The sequence below is a fragment of the Myotis myotis genome, unplaced genomic scaffold, assembly GCF_014108235.1.
Source record: "Myotis myotis isolate mMyoMyo1 unplaced genomic scaffold, mMyoMyo1.p scaffold_m19_p_14, whole genome shotgun sequence".
Classification (NCBI taxonomy): Eukaryota; Metazoa; Chordata; class Mammalia; order Chiroptera; family Vespertilionidae; genus Myotis; species Myotis myotis.
Window position 1 is genome coordinate 20,448,146 of NW_023416318.1, and position 23,780 is coordinate 20,471,925.

A 23,780-nucleotide genomic window follows, 5' to 3' on the forward strand; every position below is an offset into this window, starting at 1 on the left:
GAGAGGGACAGAGGGCTAGAAACATCGATGGGAGAGAACCATCGATCAGCTGCCTCCTGCACACTTCCCACTGAAGATGGGCCCGCAACCAAGGCACATGCCCTTGACCGGAATCGAACCCGGGACCCTCCAGTCCGCAGGCCGACGCTCTATCCACTGAGCCAAACCAGTTAGCGCTAGCTTCTATTTTTATTGTACAAATTAGTGGTTGTATATGAATAACTCACCACACTGTCATTCTCTAGAAATTTACTTGAAATTTCCCAGACACCGAAGCTTTGTCATTAGATCTTGCCTTGAGACAGGCCTTCACCAAGTTATTCTTAGGAATCTATGGTTCCTTTTTTCTTCTTTCTCTCTCACTGTCTCTATCTCTTTCTCCCCATGCTCTTTCACTCCTCCCCCACTCCCCTCTCCTTCTCTGCCTCCCTCCCTTCCTTCCTCATACTACACTAAGGTGTCTTAATAAAGATATTGGCAGGATTTAAACTGGGCAGGATCTAAGGTCCAAGGGCCCCTGCCTTTCTCCGTATCCCAGTGTCTCATTGCGTTTTGTTGTTGAGTGTGTGGGTTTGATCTGCCTTGATCATTTGCCTGTATGTCTTGCATACCTGTTAATCAGCATTCATAGCTAGAAACTGGCCCAGTGCAGGTGCTGTTCCATACTCAGATTCACAACAACATTTTTAAAATATCACCTTCCTTAAACATTTAGACTAAAACTAGAACTGAAAGTTTGGAAGGGACAAGGCTCAAGGAAAGCCCCCTTTTAAAAAATGTGCTTCAAGAAGTAGTTTAATATATCTTTTGAATTATACACAGGGAGTCAGCATTATAGAAACAACAGTTAACCTTTTTTTGGTAGACCTTCTCAATTAAACTTTTAATTACACAAGAAACAGCATTCTTCCTTCATTGTTCCGAATTACTTGCTGCTAAATAGGAAGAGAACTTGAACTTAGTTCTTTCCGTCTTGAAATCTCCTGTTTTCTGTAGGGTATTTTATGACCTCCTTGCCATCCTGGTTCTGACTACTTGTGCAATTCCCTGGAAAGAAAAGGTGGCAGGCACACTAAACCTTAACAGATCAGAGGAGCTTATTGTTTACTTGAAAAGATTTTGTTTGAAGTTCTCAGTGCATGGCTTTGATATATTTAGAAAGACTCAAATATAAATAGCTTGACATATAACCTGTTTCTCAAATTATAATAGAATTCATTAATTTGGAAAAAATGTTTTCTTTAAAAAGCAAGATCATGATATATGGGTGTGTGTGTGAGTGTGTGTGTGTGTGTGTGTGTGTAACATTTTTTAGTTTACAAAGCAATCTATTCTCACAACACCTCTAAAGTTAGCTGTTGTATCTATGGGGAATGATGTCTGATATTCTTTATTTAAGGAAGTTTGTTTTTATTCTAAGTTGAGTAAGTTTTAAAATGAGAAGTGGAGGAAAATAGGTAGCAACCTGAGATTTTATATGGAATGACCATATGTAAGTATCTGAAAGTTTTCCCTCAGAAACCACCCAGTTTATCCGAAGAAGAATCTCTTGACCAGAGAGGCATAAACTTGACTGCCTGAGACCAGAGCAGAGTAGGGAAGGTGGTGGCAGGTCTCTATTCAGACTGCAAACCCTCACTGAATCCTCCTGTTTTCCTTGGAGGCCTTCACTCCAGCCATCCTCTTGCCCGAGGCTCCTGAGTGCAGACACGACTAGTTCAGTTTCCCAGAGTATAAATCTTCTGCTCCTGCTTGGTATCGGGGAGGTGACCCGGTGTCAGCCCATTCCTTCCGCTAGCCTTCAGCCACTCCCTTTGGTTGGCCCATGTCTCACCCTCTGTTGTCTTCTGCCTCCAGACCTCAGCTTTGCTGGGTTTGAAGGGCAAGTACCTCCCTTTGCTGACACTTAGGGACCAGCTGCTTTCCAGTCCCGCATCCGTCTTTGCGTACTGAGAGAAGGGGTGATGAATTATTTTCTTGTTTTATTGTTAGAGTTTCTATTTCCTATTTCTCATTCTCCACCTTATTTTGAGATGATTTTCCAGAGGAGAGGTGGGCAGAAATGTCTTTTTTTCACCATCTTGAAGCTAGAAGTCTTATGATTTTATAATAACAAATTCCTTTAGTATATTAAAAAAGTAATAGCTAAAAATTAATTTTTTAAAATTCAATAAATCTATAATTTTATTAACCAATGTCACCCCAATAAATTCTATTAAAATTCAATAAATAAATTCTTATCCTGAGGAATATATTCAATGTAAATCAAGTTCAACACACAGAATGCCTCCAGTCTTGTAATTTTCCTTTGATAACTTGGAATAATTTTTAAATATTTCTCTTTATGGAGTTCTTGAGTTATTTATTGAACAGGCCTTTTTCAACAATTAATAGATTCTCAGCAATGAACAATAACTTTGTCTCCTTGGTATTTCAAAACTTAAAATTTACTTTTAAGAGCTGTTTTTCTTGGTAGTAATTTTGAAGTGAACTTGTATTTACGGCTATTGAAATTGAGCCAGTTAATACATTGAAGTCTCTTGAATTTATAAGTTCACTTTACTGCTATTTCACTGAAGATGCTAGTTCTTGAAGATCAAATTCGAGGAGGAAATACATTTGTATCCTCTCAGCCACACCCTGTGGCTAGCAGTCTTGGTTGAGATGTCTTTGCTTCACTGATATTATTAACTCTAGAGTTACATGAAATTCAGTTGCCAGGTTACCCCTCTTTAGCATGGGACACTAACTGTCTTCATGTCTATCCCAGACGGAGCCTTTCGTTCATTGTAGCTGTTCTGTTTGTTTTTTTCCTGATTCCCCCTCTCCCCCACCTCCACTCCAACCCCACCTTCCCATCTCCATAGAATTTTCCCATGATTATTTCCAATCACATCCTTCAGAGCAAATCTCAGCACCTAGAGTATTCGGGAGCACAACAGAAATTCTCCTCCTCAAAATTCACAACCTAGAAATAGTAATTCTCCTGGAACTGGGTCGGTGGGGCTGTACAACCTAATATGAACCTGCAGAGTTGTCCTATCTTTGTTGATTTGTCCTTGCTTCTCCCCTCTCACCTGTCATAAGTGTTCAACCTTTTAATGCTATCTAGAGGATTTTATTGCCAACAGTAGTAGGAGAAGCTGGAGTGAGAAGGTCTTATGTCTCACTGCAGTTTCTTTTTTTTCTCAGTTCTGTGGGAAAAGATAATAGATTTGTAGAGGTTTTTGTACATAGCTGACATAAGTTTTATTTGTCAAAAGCAACACCCAGACTCAGACTGTTGGTCATTATAACACAGTCTGATATCGGAGACTCTGGGGAAAAGAAGAGTGGGATTCAGGCAGGGAGATGCTGGAGATGAGGACTCTGGGGTGAGAGATGCAGGGGAAGAGTCTACCTCAGCTTAGTGGTACAGTCCAGCAGAGTAATAGGAGTGTATTCTGCTTTCCTTTTTTTTCTTAAAAAAAATATTTTTATTGATTTCAGAGAGGAAGGGAAAGGGAGAGAGAGAGACACATCAATGATGAGAGAGAATCATTGATTGACTGCCTCCTGCATGCTCCACACTGGGGATCCAGCCTGCAACCGGGCATGTGTCCTGACCAAGAATCGAACTGTGACCTCCTGGTTCATAGGTCGATGCTCAACCACTGAGCCACGCCAGCTGGGCCTCCCTTCCTTTCTTACCTTCCTCTTTCTGCCACCGCACTTGACATCAAACCTGACACACAGAGAGGAGTGGGTCCTTTGTGAGGCAGGTGTTCAAGGTTGTAGCAGATTGGAGAGTGGGGAGGAGAAGGAGGTAGAAGAAGGGGAGAAGGAGGAGAAGGAAATCTTAGGCAGTTGGCTGGATGAGAAAAGGGAAGAAGAGTATCTATTGTTACGAACCTCAGTATTGAGTCTCGTTCCCAACCGGCTATTTGTATGCAAGAAAAAGAAATGTGTATATGTATGCATGTGTATGTGTTGGAAGAAGAAGAGGGAGCAGGAATACTACCTCTAGCTGCCCAAACAACTATTGTCATTTCCCTATTGGCACAAGTCTATATTTGTATTGTCTTTGTTATTATAAAGAGTCCAAGAGATGTGTCAGATTAAAAAGACTCTAGAATTGCTTTAAAAATATGTTTTTATTGACTTTAGCGAGAAGGGAAGGGAAAGGGATAGAGACTTAGAAACATCAATCAGCTGCCTCCTGCACGCCCCCTACTGGGGATTGAGCCCACAACCTGGGCATGTGCCCTGACTGGGAATCAGTGACCTTTTGGTTCATGGATTGACCCTCAATCACTGAGCCACCCTGGTTGGGGCAAAAGACTAGAGTTTTAAGGGCATTAATGGTAATTCGAAAGACCTACATCACTGCTAGTCACCAAGTTTTCTTGGTTTGTGTCTTCATATCTAAGCTGCCTACTCTTCTCTATCCCCACCAGCATTGCCATAATATACTATTTCTTGCTTGAATTACTGCTTTAATTTACTACATGTCTTCATTTCCCTTAGTTCCCATCTTCCTCTTCTAATTGACACTGAAACCAGAGAGAGCATTCCTGAAGACAAATATGATCATGTCTTTCCATTGCTTAAAATCCTGCCATGGCACCATATTGCTTTAAGTGTAAAATCTAACCCCTTAGCATAGGTACAGTTGTTCTGTACCTTTGCACTCCCCAGCCACATGTCCTTAGCTCTTTAGGGACTTATAGTTCCCAGAACTCTCCTGAAGCTGTCTGGTTTTTGCATCATAGAGTTTCTGTATTTGGAACATACTTCCCCCATTCTTTCCCCAGTTAATTCTAAGTAATTGATCCTTCAAAGCTCAGATTAGGTGTCACTTCTCCTACAGGACTGAGCGGAGGGTGCCTTACACGTTCCCTCTAAATATGTCCCTGACATAGTCACCACTATTCTGTATTTTTATTTTTATCAATATTATTATTATTATTATTATTATTATTAAATTTTGTTTTACTCCCCTTTATTCTCTCCTACATCATGAGTTCCCTATGGGCAGAGATTGGTCTTTCATCTCCGTATTCTCAGCAAAGATCTCACCACATAAGTGGTGCCCACAAAATAATGAAGTGTAGAGCCCTTTCATGCTATAGTTGAGAAACCAACATGTAGAGAGATAAGTCACCTTGTAAGTGATCACACAATATTTACAGTCAGGACCAACCTTTTAGGGGTTGTTTCCCTCGGGAATTGTAGACTCAGGTTCTATAAGGGCCAGATAGGCAACATATCTGAGAAAAGTGGACTATCTTTTTCAGCAATCATTCTGTCATTTTTCTGGAACATATGCCTTTTTTTACACTACCTTTTCTATGATAAAGAAATATTTTGGTATAAGAAATATTTTACTTTTCTCTTAACTACACTATCACAAAGAAAGACAGTGTGAAGATGGTGGTTATATTGTGACTTGATGAGTTACAGGTCAGTGCTGGTTCTTTGTGCCTCTGTGGGATTTTGTAAGTACATAAATGTGGCATTTCTCATGTTATTTAGTCTTTGGATTCATGCCCTCGTTGGGTACTGAAAATCTGCTAACCTTTCTAGTTTAATTTCTTGTTGTTGAACTCCCTACTCGCATTTATGCACGCATATACATACTCTACACTACAATTTTACTAAATTGTAGTTCCCAAACATGCCGTTTTTAATGCCTGTTCCTCTCTGTCCTTCCTTCCTGCCACCTCGGCTTGAATCAGCCTCAATCCCTGGCCCTACATCATCCACTCTCCGCATTAGGTACTGGATGAACCACTTCCTCAGAACTCTAAAGTTCAAAAGGCATAGACTTTCCCTGGTGTGTGTGTGTGTGTGTGTGTGTGTCCATGTCCAGAGTACACAGCACTGTAGCAAGGATGCTATTCAACTGCCCCATTTAGAACTTGCTTGGAATCTATATATATAAAAGCCTAAGCGACCGGTCGACCAGCCAACTGGTTGCTATGATGCACACTGACCACCAGGGGGCAGACACTCAACGCAGGAGCTGCCCCCTGGTGGTCAGTGCACTCCCACAGCCAACCTCCCATGGCCGGCTAGCCCCAATCGGCCCCAATAGGGCCGGCTGGCCAACCTCCCACAATCTCTCCCCCTGGCTGGCCAACCTCCCACGGCCCCTCCTCCCCAGCCAACCTCCCATGGCCCCTCCCCCTTGGTCAACCTCCCGCAGCCCCGATCGCTAGCCAGGCCGAGGGATCCCACCCATGCATGAATTCGTACACCAAGCCTCAGTTCTTTAATAAAGTTAAAGCAGAGTCCAAGATTAAATTGTGTGGTTTTTGAGTTTTTAGGAGGTGATATACTGCCTTTGTTATCAAATTTGATTAAACTTGATAACTTTAATGCCATTTGACTCTTTTGGGGAGGAAGAATTGAATTGCTTGCTCTCTAGAGAATGAATTTTTCCCATTGACTAAGGAATCGAAGATTTATAAATTTAAAATTATCTTGGTAACCTAAAAGAAATGTACTTCTCTTTCCCCAGCAGAAGCAGGTTCAGGGCATCGTTAACACTTGGTAAAAAACTGCATCATTGAGCACCTGGAACTTGTTTGGGATTCAGTTTTCCAGCCCCTGCTGTGTGATGAGTTCTGTGGGACCTGCTGGCATGCTTGAGCAGGGAGCCTAGAGGATTAGGAAGGGGAAACCCTTTAGCAGATCTCAGGTACTGAAGAGATTTGATTTAATTTTACATGTTACACATGGTAATCTGGTTTCCCTTGGCAACCTCCAATTCTGCCCTACTTTATAATCAGAGGATGACAGGAAACATTGCAGACTTGATGGCATCACCTGGAAGTGACTGTTGAGAACAGATTTTGCCTCAAAAGAGGAGAGAAGAAGGTTACTGAAAAAGAACTAATGAGTCTGAGCCCCCTTAAGGAGGGGGCAGGTAAGATAGTTTCCTAAAGCTCAGATACCGAAGAGATTCCATCGATGAGGGAGATTTCAGAACTACCTGTAGTAGAGCAGTTTGGGATCTGAGGGTCTCTGACCGCTAGTGATATGTATACTATGCCATGCCCATACACTTTCAAAGAGGTCCTGAGTAAAGGGAAGGAGAGACGGAGGGGTTCTGTAGTACTACACATGGTGTTAGGTTGAGCTAACAAGGTAAAGAAACTATCAGATCAGAAGGCACTGATGAGACAGTTAGGCACTGGGAACAGTTCTCGTTCTCACCTAGCTAGTGATTATTCTGTTTAGTTCATGTCCAAAGGAAGTAATGCACCTAATGTTTCCAAATGATTGTAAGTCTTTAGAAGTATCTAGTGCCTTACTGAAGTTTAAAAGGACAGGGTTCTACATATGAGCCATAGTGAGTGTGTGTGTGTGTGTGTGTGTGTGTGTGTGTGTGTGTGTGTGTGTGTGTAGGTGGATAGATAAGATAGATTGATAGATCTATAGATATAACTAGGTTTTGAGGTGGATGTGAGTGATAATGACTGGCCAGTGATAGAGACTGCATATGGCATTTTATCGTCTTACATGTGCTTGTGTCATCTTCACAAAATGCTGTATACTGAGGTAGCACGTGTCATTACCTTCTTTTAAGGTGAAAGCTATGGTAGTCTAATGGCAAACGGAGAAATCTTACTGTCACACACATACCGTGTAAAGCAGCAGATCTCAACCTGTGGGTCGCGACGCCTTTGGGGGCCAAACGAAGACCATCGGAAAACACATATATGATTACATTTTGTTTTTGTGATTAATCACTATGCTTTAATTATGTTCAATTTGTAACAATGAAATTGGGGGTCACCACAACATGAGGAACTGTATTAAAGGGTCACGGCATTAAGAAGGTTGAGAACCACTGGTGTAAAGCATTTTACAATTGGGGGAAAAAGGGGACATATGTAAAACTTTAGACAATAAAAAAAAAGCATTTTACATGAATTTTCTTGAATCCTCATAATGACTATGATTGTGAATGTGGTTTTAGCAGTTTTTTCAGTTTTCTATTAATCCTCCCCAGAACATTCTCCCTAACATCTTCTTATGAGAATGTTCAAACATATAATAAAGTGGAAAGAATGGACACCCATATACCCACCTGGATTCTACAGTTGTTATGGTTTTTCTATATTTGCTTTTTTGTATATCTATCCATCAATTTATCTACCATCCACATTAGTTTTTCTTGTATTCCAGAGTGAGTTACAGACATGAGGACCTTTGACTCCTCAACACGTACATGTGTATATCATTAGGCATAATTAAAACTGTGTTAGCCCTATTAGAAAACAAAAACAAAACTGAGCCTTCAATTCTGTGCGTTAGGGACATAGTATGTACTCAGTCCCTTTGGGCCTTTCCCTATGCAATAGTAAGATACTTTAAGAAAAAAATGTAAGCTACCCATGTCAAAAAACACTTGTACCTCATTAATAAGAAATAGAAATCTGTAGGAGGGTGGGGGATACCCCTGTTGAATTCCTAGGCCACAGCAAGCAACGTTGCAAAGTGGCTTCTTAATCTCATTTCTGATTTTTTATGAGGTTGAGGTCACTGCCACATTTCTGAACACTACCTTCTCTCCCCAAAAGGGGAGTTTGATTAGCAAATTAGTTAAGCGCTTTTGTAATGATATTGGAACTGAATTTCAATAAACATTTTTTCCCTTTTCTTTCTGGGGTGACTAAATTGCCTACAGCATGCTGCATGGTTGCTGGTAAAACAGGAAATGGGGTAAGTAATTTAGGTAGGGAATTTTTACCACCATTTAAATATAAGCTACCTAATTCTTAAAGGACTTTTAGTACCACTATCTCTTTTTTTTAGAGTGAGTTCACTGGCTACTAGAGAATTTGGCACAAAGAAAATTTTCATTGTATAAATTTAGGTGTCAACCTTGTTTAATTGGTTTATTTGCATAACATTAGCAGATTTTTTTTGTAGCTTTAACATGAATGTAAATACATACTTTATATTCATTGGTCACTTATATAATGTAGTTTGGCAAGTTATTTTAAGAGAATAAATTTTATACTGGTTTTAGAAACTAATTTACGAAACTAATTATGCTATAAAAGATACAAAGTAAAACCCTAGCTAAGGCAGAACAATAGTGAGTTTATACGTAGACGAGACATAGGAAACAGGTCCACAGTCCTTCATCGGAAACCTTTCAAGGCCAAATGTGTGGTGGAAGGTAGAAATTTTTAGATTTTGAAAATGTAATATGGTGTTAAATACCATATATAACATACCTTCCCTTCTAGGGTCTGGGTTGCTACTGTATAATCCAGTGATTCTCAACCTGTGGGTCGCGACCCCTTTGGTGGTCGAACGACCCTTTCACAGGGGTCGCCTAAGACCATCCTGCATATCAGATATTTACATTACGATTCATAACAGTAGCAACATTACAGTTATGAAGTAGCGACGAAAATAATTTTATGGTTGGGTCACAACATGAGGAACTGTATTTAAAGGGCCAGAAGGTTGAGAACCACTGGTATAATCAAACATTAATACTTCTACAGTGAAACATATGAATATTCACACTAAGTTTCATAACTAAAGTCTCTAAACAGTCTCACATGTTCAATTCACTGAGCTAAGAAAAAAAATCTTGCATTTTCCAGAGCTTTTCGGATTTTAACACTGAAATTTTTAGACTAATATAAAAAAGGCCATGTGACTGCTAGAGGTTTTCTGTGTACTCTGGAGAGAAAAATTCAGAGAGAAGTACAGATTTCTGTATTAAAATCTTGAATTTGGTTAAGTAATTTATTTACGAAGTAGTTGGTTTTTAAAAATATTTCACATCTACATTTTTCAGGGGGCAATAACCACATATTTATCAAAGGTTTTGGAGTTCGGTCAGGTTATGTTAGATTAGTCTCAAATGCTTGTGATTCTGGCATAATAAAACTTGATACTGTATTTGAGAAAGTGTTTACTGTAGTCAGAACATTCTATTTTCTGAATTTTCCAGAATCCACCCACATTGCTTGTGAGTTGCTGTTATTTCTTATTGAAGGATTTTAAACTAAGTTTATGAGTTCTTCCAAAAGATTCCGTTCAATGTAGGGTTTCTGAGACAGGAAAGATATAGAAAGAGCACTAATTTTTATTCTTAGTGTCCCTAAGTCTTTTTATGTTCAAAAGATTGTGAAAGAATTGCCATTGTAGAATTGACTCAAGGAATTTAGAAAAAATTGTGTTGGATTCTTTGATCTAGTTGGTTGTCATGTTATATCTATAGCAAAAGTGATTGCAATTGACATCCTCATCAGTAGTTTCCTGATAGAGGAGGGAAATGTGGTTACTAAGTACTAAATTGGGACTGAACTTGGTATTATACTAATTCCTCTAAAGGACTTTCAAGCATATGCTAGGGGCCTCTGGAAAAACGTCTACCTACATCATATTAGAAAAGTCATTAGCCACATTCAACTTACAGGATTGAAAATCTGGCATTTTAAATATTTGCATAAGGGTAAGGTTTCCAACTCTTTCCCCTAGCTCTTTGATCTGGAAGAAAAACATGCATATAGTTGAAGTTTTTTAACTTGACTGAGAAGCTCTAAATATACTTCAAAGACTATGAGGGATTTAAAATACCGGTTTTCTTAACTACACATTGAGTAATGTTTTCAGGATTGACTTTTGCCGCAACCCATTGTACTTTAGAGTATAAGCAATTTTTAAATAGTTTTCCATTCTTATGTTCTCTGTTTCAACTTTTTATCCTTTAAAAATGCATTCTCATTTATTATTCACCTTTCAATTGTGATGTTTTTTTAATGGAAATATCATTAAACTATTGATAAAATATCAAGATAGTTTTTAAAAAGACCTACTTTTTTTGTTATTTAGAAAATTAGAAACAATTTATGAAGCTCAAATACTTAGTGCTTGAATAAGTTCTTGAATGTATATTTATTTTTTAACAATTGATTAAATTTAGCCATTAGTTAAATTACGGTCTTATTTTCTACCTTCGCTTAGTAGTGTCTTTTGGTCTTGAAGAATTTAAATTATAATAAGCACTGACTAAAAGTAGTCATTTCTATCAGTGAAAATTAATTTTTGTCAGTTAAAACATTTTAAATTGATTTTTAGAGAGAGAAACATCAATTTGTTGTTCCACTTATGCATTTATTGGTTGATCCTTATATATGCCCTCACTGGCGATCAAACCCACAACCTTGATATATCGGGATGACACCAACTGAGCTACTTGGCCAGGGTATATCAGTGAAAATTAGACATTTAAATAAATGATTCACAAGTTGGTCCTTAATATCTCCTTCGTTAAAAGTAGCCCTGTGACTAGCCATAAGACTGATTTGAAGTTTTAATTATATGACTGATGTGGACCTGTTACTTTATTAGTGATACTGCAGTGTTCTCAGCAGATACTGCAGTGTTCTCAGCAGAGTAGAGCAGTTTTAATAATATCATACCATGTTTTTCTTTCCTCTTACCTCAGTTCCTTTCTCTCACAATTCTAGTTTACAAACCAAAGGCTAGAAATCATAATTGGGACTTCCCCAAACCTGTTTATTGGCTCATAGTAGATTTTGGGGGAATGTCAGATTTTTATTCAGACATTTATCTGATATTAAGATGATGAGTATTTCAGAACATTGATACTTTAGGATTTAATATTTCATCTTCAGCAGTAAAGAAAAAAGTATAGCTATTACATATATTTCCCAAAAGAAAGCCCTATTATCAGGAATAGTATTGATGCAAACAGTTTAGTCTGGATGAGATTATTGTAATGTGCAGTTTTGTAGTTTTTGAACAATAAACAATTCTCTCCATCCCACCTTTCTGTCTTTTGATGTATAAATTCTGGAATCTGACAATTCTAGCTCATTAGTACACCTTTGTCTCTGAAACATTATACACTGTCTTTATGCCATTAAAAAAAACCCAGCTTCTTGATTTTACTGGAATATAAGGCCCATGAGCTCATGAATTTTTGTCTGCTTTGTTCTCTGTTTTTTATCTAATGTGTAAAATAGTGCCTGGGACATAGGAGGCACTTAATAAATATTTTTTAAATAATTGCATAAACTCTTGCCTTTAGTAGAAAAAGTGAAGTTTTTCATGTCAGTGAATTCATTTTTATGTTATTCAGAAAGCAGAGTCTGTCACTGGGAAGAAATGACATAGTTCAGCTAAAAGAAGCCTACAAATGGATAACTCACCCCCTGTTTTCAGAGGAACTGGGTGTTCCCATTGATGGAAAGGTATTGGGTCATCAGCATTGTTAATTATGTTCTCTGATTTCACCAATTTTACTTTATTTTATGGTACAGTTTTGGTTAGCCAAGAGAATATTCTCTTTAAATAATCCAATGAAGGATTTTTAAGCCTTTAAAATGAGAATTTTTAACAGTCTTAAATTGAGGTTAAAGTTTTTTTTCTTTCTTTCTTTTTTTAAAGACTTCCTTGTGAGTGTAACAGGTGCAGTGTATCCTAATTGACCTTAAGAGGTTAGAAATGAATCTAAGCCTTTAATGTACTTATATTTTAATTGTAGGGATGAATTTACTGACACAAAGCAATACATAAATAACGGAGCGAGTATAGCATCCACTCTAGACTATTTAAATTTTGTTATCTGTGGCTAATCTTGTTTTCAAATATGCAGACAGAATCCTCTCAACTACAGTGAGCCTGGGCTCAGTCTGTTGCCTTGTTGCTATTTTAAATCCCTCTGTTGGATCTTATGCAGAGACTGCCTTGGAAAACCGAACACTTAACCATCTCCCTATTCCAGAGCCGACCTTGCCTCAGTCTCTAGAATGGATTGAATTTTGGGGAAGAGCTAAACAAGTTTCAAGATGTGGAAACAGGACATATTCCCAGCTCATTTAAATTAAATTGTAAGAGTATGGCCTCATTGCTTGGTCATTTTGCTTGAAGGAAATTCCCTGAATATCAGACACACGCTCATGCAAGTAAAATCAGAAAACCATTTTTCAAAGCTAAATATTTTTTAAAAATTTACTGTTCTGAATTGTATAGCTCTGTTTCTCTCAGTTAGTGAGAATAAACTCTGACTACCCTTTAAACTGAATACTGAGAGAATAGAAAATAAAACCCACAGATAGCATGAAGAGGAAATGAGGTAATGAAAGTACTTTGGAAATTAAAGAAGTCATTGACAAAAAATATTTTTTACCTCAAGTTTTATTTTTGAAGCACAAATGATTTCTTATATGTTGACTCAGAACCAAAAATAGAAAACAAAAGATATAAAAATGTTCTAATAGATTCAGAAGGACTGAAGTTTTTATGAGTAAAAAAAAAAAAAAAAATGTTGTAATCTTATTTTTATTTGGTAGATTAGAATAGAGAGGAAAAAACCAACTATTGTGATTCTAGAGTAGTTAATCGGCTTGCCGACAGTCCTATGCAATCTGTAATGTAGTACTCAATAAAAAAGGTAAGATTGTTGCATGGTATGACATTCATATATTTTTCTCAATGTGGAATGTTATATATTCTCCATGGTCAGTGTACGCAAAGTATGAAATTGTGATTTCTTGTGTGTACAAGGATGTTTATTTTAGAATTTTTTTAATACTAGAAAAACTTACTACAACTAAAATATCCAACAGCCCCTAGAGTTGAAAAGATGTCCATGACATAATATTCATGAAGCAGTTATACAAATGTATGTTTACTGTCCCAAGAAGTATATACTGTACATTTATGTCTATATATATAAGAAGGGTTTGAAGGAAACACACCAAACTATTCCTGGTTCTATCCCCTCAGTGGAGTGGGATTGAAAACCTGCCCTGTATTTGATCATTTTACAATTTGTATGTATTGCTTTTGTAATAAGAAAAAATTAAGATCTCTCTTTTAAAACTCAAACTTATTAAGAAGTTTGAACACCTTTAAAAAGCCTCATACAGAGTTTTTAAGCATGTAAATAAAGTGCTTTTTCCTTTGCTAATAATTCTAATCCTCGTATTGCCTGGAATAATTCTTCATTTCTTTCAGTTCTCTCTTCCCAATTCCCTGAATTCTCATTCATTTTCACACCTAATGTATATTCATGTACAAAATGTGAAGAAACATTAAAAACATTTAAACATTTAAAAGTCAGAAACATTTATTTTAAAATTTCTTTCAAACTTGTTTTTTGGTAGGATCACTAGTGGTTGAACTTTAGGAGTTAAAAAAAGAAAAAAGACAATTTCCTCTACAACTGCTCTGTGTACAAGCCGATTTGAAAATAGTAGTATTTCCCGTTTTCCTTGTCACTCTTTTTCTGAGCCAACCTGTGAGAGTTCATTTCTATTTCCATTCATAAGTTGTTAGATGTTGGTTTCCTTTTGCTCATTTTTAAACTGTCTTTTATAATATTTTAGAGCTTGTTTGAAGTGAGTGTGGTCTTTGCTCACCCAGAAACAGTGGAGGATTGCCACTTCCTGTAAGTTGCCGCGTAAACAACAATGTCAATGGTATAACATTGTTAATGCTTTTTGGTTTTCATGAAAATAGTATTGCTCCTCTTTCTAATGAGTATATCAGAACTTGTCATGTCTTAGTAGGTTTAAAATGTGCTCTCTCTAATGTAAAGTCTAGCCAGGGGTGGGGAACCTTTTTTTTCTGCCAAGGGCCATTTGGATATTTATAACATCATTTTCGGGCCATACAAAATTATCAACTTAAAAATTAGCCTGCTGTATTTGGTCAGACATTTAACTAACTCACCCCTAATGCCTTGGCAGGGCCAGACCAAATGATTTCACAGTCCACAGACTGGACATTCCCCACCCCTGGGACCAATGCAGCTCGTATAGGGATTTATTTTGTCTGCTCCTGATATCCTGAGTTTAGCAGCCATGTTGAATAAAATACGTTTGAATTATATTCACAGCAAAATAAACTCATTAACCTTTTACAATAACTTGAATTTTACGTAGACGTGCAATATGCCCGGATTGCTTCAAGCCAGCCAAAAACAAACAGGTAAGGGCGCCTGGTTCTTATTCTTTAGTGAGTTTTTGTCTGAGCTGATTATTCAAATTAAAAAAAAAAAAAGAAAGGTATGCAATAGTAATGTGGCAATCTATTTTACTAAGAATCAAGTCTTTAAATCTTTCCACTTGCTATGTTTATTTATTTATTTTTTCAGCTCTCAACACCTGTGCGTCTGTCTAGAAAGTCATAACCGCACTCACGGTTGTGTCATCATCTGGATTGTTATCCTCTTGTTGAATTTAGAACCCGGGTTTCAAGGATGTTTCTGTTAACCATTTGGGAAAATTTGAACGTATAGATTTTAATTCCCAAAATGATATCATCTGGGAAAAGTCTGTGGTAAATTGAACAGCATTCCAAACTTTTGTCTAAGATCTATTTTCTAGCAATTGGTGTTTTAAAAAATATAATCCAAAGTAAATTATTTTATTGTACGGAATTAATAAAGACTATTTCAAGCTACATTTGCAAAAAGGGCATATTATTCAAACTCCCCTTTACTGTCTGATGTGAGCTGGTCTTCATGTTAATGAGCAAATTAGTTGGCATTTACTTTTAGTTTCTATTATACCAGGATAGAATGGCATGGCATGGTATTGGCAAACTTTCATGTCCCATTACTTAGCTGGTTTTGTGCAGGCTCAGGCATTCCTGAATGACTGACATCCATTTTGCTGTTCTGGTTGTTAAAAAGAATGTAAGTTTATTGTCAAAAATAGTTCATTTGATCTTCCTCTTGCTTTGACTGATTGCTGAGCCTTTAGAACTTGTTGGTGGGGCGGGGCGGGGGGGGGGGATGGTGGTGCGGGAGGGAGCGGGGTGTAACATTTGCTGAATGCTCTGTGCAAAAATGACTAGAAATGTAGACCAAGTCTAAAGTAGCACTTCCCGACCTTTCTCACGTCACAGTGCACCCAGAACACTGCCATGTTTGTTCAGCACCCTGAGGTTAACAGATGAAGTTGCTCTAAGTTGGAAGCAGTAAGCCTGGTGCCGCCCACTGTCCCAGGCCCTGCTCAGCTCCCGTGAACTACAGGGATTGGAATATTGGCACAACTGCAGCTCACTGCTTTGCCATATCAGTTGGGAAATTCTGTCCCAATGACCTATAAGCCATATTTATATTGAAGAGCTAGGTTTATTTTGTGTTATCTTTGAGGAAATATACAAGTACCAGCATCAGATAATAGGATAAGGGAATTCTTGTGAAAGCATCATAGACACCACACCATTTGGCCAGTAGGTGCTGTATAGTTTTAACTGTACTTTTCCTGCCTTGTGGCTGGTAGTAAATTGAGTGACCTTAAGAGATTCAGGCCTAAAATTTCCAATCTGAACAAACAGGCACTTAATTTTCAGTTCTAACCCTGTGACACTTTGGGGTTCCCCAGAATGTGATTTAGAAAAACATGGCCTTGATGATAAACTATTGAGATGTCTACATTGCGCCCCTTTTCAGTCAAGTGTCATTTCTCATAACAGACAAAATAATTGTGACTTATCATATATATATATGTGACTTATCATATATATATATACATAAAGTAGTTAGTTCTAGTATGTCTACCATGTGGTTTGGCTTTTCTTATTTTAAAAACCCCTAAGGGGGACGTTTGTTGTAGATGCCCTTCTATTCAGTATCATGGATTTGTTTTACTTTGTGGCTGCTGAGTGACGTTGAGTTGCTAGATGCCAGAGCAGGCTGCTTGGCTCTGTTTTACCCCTTAGCCTGGCAGCCAACTCCTAAATTATGTCCTGTAGCCTCTGCAGGGATATAGGGAAGAAAAGGTAGATGAATCGACCTAAATTCCTTTTGAGGCCTGGGAGAAGATATTCCAAGCACACTTCCTGCAGTGTCATCATGTTTGTATTTGAAGAATGCCACGCTTTGAGGGGAGTGGGACAGTGCAGTGAAGAAGACGTGTTCTGCTAGGCCTACTGGGTATTGTAGACATAGACTAACTAGGCTGAAGGAGAAGGGTTGTAGGAGTATAGTGATTGCAGAACTGACCAAATGAGCACTTGTACATTTTACTTATTTTCTTGAAGCTATTAAGTATTTCTCCCTTTTAAGTATGTTTTTAAAATGGTATGATTTCTCCAACCATGTTCTGTGTTTCACCTCTGACGTTTTCTCATCTAGCTGATAAAATGTCTTTTCTTTTCATTTTACCCTCTACAGTCAGTATTCACTAGAATGGCGGTTATGAAAGCTTTGAATAAGATAAACGAAGAGGATTTCCGCAAGTAAGTAGAAACATGGAAGCGAGGAAGCATCATGGAACTTGAGAAGAAAGGGATTGGTAGCGAGAGTTTGGGTTATTTGTCTTTAAGACAAGACTGGAGGTATTTCAGTGAGCAGGATTGTGCCTTAGTCATCATTCTATCCCCAGTCCCTAGCTCAGTACTTGGCATGCATTGGTGTTCAATACATGTTTGTCAAATAAATTTGAATTTAAGAGTCAAGTCCAACTTCTTCATCTTATAGAAGAGGATATAGCAATTCATAGAGGGAATCAGCTTGCTTATTATTTCAACTGGGTAATAGAGTAGGAATTTAGAGCCAGGTTTCCTGACTCCCCAGTCCAAGTCCTGCATTTTGTAGTATTATCCTCCTCCAGAGAAGGGAGAAAATATGCTGAAATGCAATAAGCCTTACATTTCAATTCTCAGTGTGTTTATTTTGTTTAATAATATGTTATAGTTTATCCTTCTAGGAGATCCTTGAATAAATTTCAAACAATGAAGTTATGAGGAAGGTTTCCTATATTTTACTGACTAAAAATGAGTCTCACAATGGAAATATTTTTATTAAATTTTCTGAAGTAAAGACAGTTACTCTCTATAAGCAATAATTCTTGAGTTCCTAAGTGATTTCTTTGTTGAGACATCTTGGGAAACTGTATGACATTTTCAAGACAGACATTTCGTGTTAAGTCCACGTCTAGTCACTTACAGGGATACTCCAGTTCATGGCTTTGGAGGTTCCCAGGTGGTGGGCAGAGATTAAAGCCATACGCTGCTCTTCCCTGTCTGTTCTCCAGTGAAGTTTCTTGCTAAAAGGGCAGGAAAAAGAGTGGACATTCCACTTTTTCTGACTCTTTGGTCTGATTCCAAAGGTCTCTGTTGGAATGAGAAGGGAAAAAAAAAGTACCCTCCCCACAGGTGTGACCAATCTCATTGCACACCGGCTTGACCCAAATGCTTGAGGACTTTTGTAAGCCAGCAGCAAGTGTTCAGAGGTAGCAAAATGGCCAAACAATCTGGAGAGGCTTCTACTTCATATATACGGAATTTTCTCCCAAATTTCAAGGCCATTGGAATTATCATCTGGGAGCATGAGGCCTCCTTGGACGTGAAAGGCAGTAGTAAATCAGAGCCTGACCTCCTCGGTGACCCTCTCCTGGAGGCGAAAAGACCCGTATGGATCCTAAACTGAAAGTCAGGGAGAGGCTGAGTCCTTGAGAGACTCAGGCCCTGTGTTTCTGGAACAACGATGACTCATTGTCGTGGTTCATTATCATGTCCGGAATATAGTAGCTATAAAATTTATTTTGTTTTGCAGGCAGTTTCCTTGTCCTCCAAACTCACCAAAGGCTGTATGCTCTGTTCTTGAAATGGAATGTGCTCATGGTGCTGTCTTTGTGGCTGGTAATATTTTTTGTCTAGAATACACTTACGCTGTCAACCTACTCACCTTTCTGAAAAAACTCAACTGACTCCTCCTCTCTTTCCTTCTTCTTGTTATTAGATTCTGATTGGTTAACTCTTTGAGAACTAGAACTGATAGCCAAGCTTATTTTAGGTTGTACAGATATTCTTAAGGTCACTCGGGAGATTTGTTATTTAGAATGCCATGCCAAAAGGAAATGACACTTCCCAGGTCGTAATAGTTTTCATCAGAGATGGCCGAGTGGAAATATGAGTAGATGGTGAGACCCAAAACTGGCCAGGAGAAACACAGCCATGGAGAAGATTTTTTTTTAATAACATGAACACAAACTTGCAAAAATAATTTTATTATCTGCAAAATGACTAAACACTTGGCTTCTGCCTGAAAAGAAATTGTTGCGTTGACTTTCCCAAGGGTAATCTAGCAGACAGTTTTTGTTTTGAAAGCTACAGCTGTTTTGTAGTAATAGCTGAAATGAAATTGATATTTAGTTTTGACTATTGAATGAAATGAGGTAATGAAAGCTCCCTTCCTTAGGGGAGCTTTATTCATAAACCAATGAGTCATATTCTGTTAGGGTGTTGTTTTTTTTCAAGTACAAAAACTTCAAAATTTCCTGTATTTGAATTCTTTGGAATATATTATCACCAATGACTATAACATTGAAAGTATTATTAATCATCTGTAAAAGCAGTAGTTGTTCTCTTTAAAAAAAAAAAAAAAGATCCTTGGTGAGTTCTGTAATAATATAACCTGTTTTGTCAACCAGTCAGATTAATAAATATATTGAACATTCCTTTAGAACTCATTTAATGATTCATATTATGTTGTTAGCTATCTCTTCTATTGTTACCTTAAATATTATCACTTAATTGTCTACCTGTCTATACGTTGGCTCCCCAAATTAGATTGTAAGTTAATTGAAGGCTAAGCCTTGTTTTATTTATTTATTTTAGTTAGTTAGTTAGTTTTATTATTATTTGCTAAGCCTTGTTTTATATCATAGGGTATGGCATGCAATACATAGTTGTTGCTTTTTTGTACTTATTCCATTGTGTTAATCACATCATTCCATCAAGCCTACCTTATATTTCTCTGGCAGGGAGATATAATAAATACTCCAGGAATCTGCCACAAACTCCTTGGATAATTGATGGAGAAAGGAAGCTGGAATCTTCAGTGGAAGAATTAATTTCAGATCATCTTTTGACAGTATTCAAAGCAGAGAGTAAGTGTTACATTATTCACATTTTAAATACATTGTCATTCATGAACAGACTTTTTGGAGGTGGCAGGAAAGATTTCTGCATTTTTATTTTTATTTTTTAAAATATATTTTATTGATTTTTCACAGAGAGGAAGGGAGAGGGATAGAGAGTTTAGAAACATCGATGAGAGAGAAACATCGATCAGCCGCCTCCTGCACGCCTCCTACTGGGATGTGCCCGCCACAAAGGTACATGCCCTTGGCCGGAATCGAACCCGGGACCCTTCAGTCCACAGGCCAACCCTCTCCTCTGAGCCAAACTGGTTAGGGCAAGATTTCTGCATTTTTAAAATCACCACCAAGTCTGGGCCCCTGGCCTGACAGCTTCCCATAAACAGACACTCCATGGCTGAGCTCCTCTGACCGGGGCTGGATTTGGGCCAAGGTGCCAAGGATTTCTTTCCCTTTTCAAAATGACTGCTCTTTCCTGGGAAAATTCAAAACAATCGAAACTACTTTAAATGAATGCACTGACGCGCTGACCTTGGGACACCTCAGCTTTGACCTCTTTGGTGGAATTTGAGGAAATTAAAATACAGCTTGCACAGTCAGTGCTTGACACATGCCTGGCTTCCGTCAGTCGCTAAAATGTCCTGGGAAAAAGCTGAAGCCCAGAGAAAAGAAACCGACCGCTACCATTTTACAAAGACTTACTGGGAGTCGTGTTGCGTTTTAATCCCATAGGCATTAATGAGCCCAGGTTTGGGGGATGAGTCAGATCTGGGCAGGTTTAGCTGTCTTTGTCTTGATAGGCCTGTTAGGTCAAAGGCAGCATAAAGCCTCATGATTTCACCGAGGAGTAGACTAGCGGAAAGGGGCTGAGATTTCAACCACAGGAAATCATGTCCGTCAGGAAAAACTGTAGGCAGGATGTCAATCACTCTTGAAGTGGGTTTCCTGAAATAATTAGAACACCTTTTTTGAGGAATCAACTCAACGTCCATCCTTCTCTCTGAAACACCTTAAAACAAGCTTGCTGTAGGAATGGCAAGCAGTGGCTGAGATGGCATATGGCTGTCCCTTCCCGCACTCTGCTTGTAAAGAGAAGCACTTCAAACCCCACCCTGCTTATGATTATATAGAACAGCCCTCTTTGTAAGGGCCTTTTAAGAATTGTTTAACTGAGTGAAGAAGAAAGTAACCTAGCAAACTAGTATTTTCCAGAATCTTAGCAGTAACGACTCTGGCTTACTGCCATGAGCTTTAATCTACTGAATCTACTATTCGCACACTAGCTATCTTATAAAACTTATCCAAGTCGTGGAGAAGTGAAAATACAACTTTGGCACAAGACGTCTCTTTCAAACTTTTTTGTGGCCACCTCACTCCTTTTCTGTAAGATTCAAGAAACTTTCAATTCTGATGATGTGGGTCCCCAGGAAGCCCCTGTCATGACCAGCGTGTTTCACCCTTGCAGTCTTTCATGAAGGCACTCCATTGTCATTTTCCATTTGAGAGGGAAAATCTGTCCCCAAGCTGGAAATAAGTAAAACTGTGTGTGTAACATATATGGTATTTGTGCTGAGGAAGTTTATTGAGAGCCACTTAAGAAAAAGCGTATTTCTGGAGGCCTCTGTGCTCAGGGGCTTCTTGTCGTGATAAGACCTTGTTGTTCGAAAGGCCTGAGTAATAGCATCCATTTTTCTAAACCCCTGCTTCTCAGATAAATTACTTGTCATTCCTGGGGTTCACCTCTGACAACTCAGGGAAGATGGTTCTGACTGTGGGACCTCCACGTTTTACAGCTCGATGAAAATAAGCCGGTGTTGCACGAAGCAGCCTAGCTACTTCAGAAAGGTTCCTTCCCCTAAGTGAGAGATACAAACTTGTCTCTCAGTCACTTCATGGTATGCACTTGCGAATTCCCTAGGCGATGAGTAATAAACTTGAACACTCTCAAAATCAAAGAAAAATTTTCCCCTAACACACTCACTCCATCGCTCAGTGAGTAAGTGTTTGTCATGGCGGCTCCCTGCTGAAAACTGGTCAGTGACTGAGCTACAGGATCAAGTCCCCACCACTTCACTTGACATCCTAACGTTATCAGCTGGTCTCTGCCCCCTTGTCTGCCCCTGGGTCTGAGGCCACTGCAGACCAGCTGAACCACAGACATAGTTCCTGACCCTTCTTACCCTTGGCTTTCTATTTGTTTTTGAAACATCCGTTTCTTTGAGCAGAAGACTCAAAGCACTTATAGGATTTAGAAAATGCAACTAAGTTTTAAACAATGTGTTTCCCAGAATGGCAGTGGCTCCCCCCCCCTTTTTTTTTTTTACTGGCTGTTATTCATAATTGCCTATGAATAAAGTTTTGAAGTTTGCCCCCAAAAGTGTTTTTCCATGTGGGATTCAAATTTGTAACATTTTCCTAAAATATACAGTAAATACCCCCTCTCCCTCTGTCTGGAAGGATTATGATGTTTCTCTGGACTTCTCCAGAGCCTCGCTTTCTGCCCCTCTTTCTTGTTGATGTGCTGGAATTTGTGAGAAGTTAGATGGACTGATTTATGCGTTTGAGATTTCTGGTCTGATTTAGCAGTCACTGTTGCGGGTGTGGCTCAGTCACTGTGGATTCCTGCTTCCCTGACATTATGGCTGGTTTGGAGATGGAGGTGAACAGGTAGAAGACAAATCATAGCCACAAGGAGTCGGTATTTTTCAGCTTCCCAGATGCCATTTGAACTCTCTATTTAGCTCTCCATCCCCAGTTAGTGCTACTCTTAAGTGTGTTGACTAACTGAAAGCTACTAATGTTGCTGAATGTGTATTAACAGCTTGACAATGGAGTGGAAGCATGGAATGGATGGTTCTTTGGGACTTACTGGTCCATGGAATCCCACTCCCTGCCTGACCTAGATTCTCTACTGGCCAGTCCTCTGGAATAATGCAGCACAGCCTACCCAGACTTATGAGCCTCACTCACAGCTTGAATTCTAGACCTGCCTTGGATAGCTAGTGCTTAGCTAGCCAGTCCTTGGTTGCTTCTCTGTGTGAGAGCCACAGCTTTGGGCCCTGAGCATAGAGAGGAGCCCCCTCTGCCATGGCAGTACCTGACACCCTATAGCTCGGAGCCCATGTTTCCAGCAGGGGTTGGCCCTGGCTTGCTAACGTGATTTTTTAAAGATGAAGGAAGGGTGAAATCCTGCTTTCTTCACAGATAACCATACTGGAAAGGAGGGCTATTCTTCTTTTTTTTTTTTAAATATATTTTATTGATTTTCCACAGAGAGGAAGGGAAAGAGATAGAGAGTTAGAAACATCGATGAGAGAGAAACATCGATCAGCTGCCTCCTGCACATCCCCCACTGGGGACGTGCCCGCAACCCAGGTACATGCCCTTGACCGGAATCGAACCTGGGACCTTTCAGTCCGCAGGCCGACGCTCTATCCACTGAGCCAAACCGGTTTTGGCAAGGAGGGCTATTCTTGAGTGTAGTTTTCATAGGACTTTAAAGCTTTTAGCCTTCCCTTTTTAAAAATCTACATGAGAACTTTGTATTTAGAATCTTCCCTGGGAAGATTTAACAATGGCTGTTAAAATGGAATTCCTCCTCCTCCCACCTTCCTATCTGCTCATCCCATAGTCTTGTTCTCCCTTATCTCGTGCTTTCCAGAGTGGCTGGCCTACCGAGGAATAAATAAAAATCTCATCGCTCTCACTGCACTGTGCTCTAAGTGCAGGAATGCTCCCGTACTTCTCCTGCCCCAGCCCTCCACTAGTTGATGGTCCATCTCCTGCATACACAGTAATCTCTGGGAGGACAAGAGCTATGTCCGCCTTGTGTGCCTTAGTCCTCCATCATCTCGCACAGTGCCTTGCACACACATCCTGTACATATTTGTTCCCGAATGA

General features: G+C 38.9%; 1 protein-coding gene across 11 annotated transcripts in view; it reads left to right on the forward strand.

Moving 5' to 3' along the window:
• Nucleotides 1-23,780, forward strand: part of PUS10 (pseudouridine synthase 10) — a 56,419-nt gene that overhangs the window by 18,017 nt on the left and 14,622 nt on the right. For 5 of the 11 annotated variants that reach the window (XM_036334452.1, XM_036334459.1, XM_036334453.1 and 2 more), the window contains 7 exons: nt 8,678-8,712; nt 12,122-12,233; nt 14,373-14,434; nt 14,931-14,976; nt 17,171-17,235; nt 18,554-18,639; nt 19,764-19,889. In XM_036334452.1, the coding sequence (XP_036190345.1) occupies nt 8,678-8,712; nt 12,122-12,233; nt 14,373-14,434; nt 14,931-14,976; nt 17,171-17,235; nt 18,554-18,639; nt 19,764-19,889 (532 nt within the window). Of the gene's footprint in view, nt 1-8,677; nt 8,713-12,120; nt 12,234-14,372; nt 14,435-14,930; nt 14,977-17,170; nt 17,236-18,553; nt 18,640-19,763; nt 19,890-23,780 lie in introns of those variants that run through there. The other 6 variants (XM_036334462.1, XM_036334461.1, XM_036334457.1 and 3 more) reach the window with 5 other exon arrangements.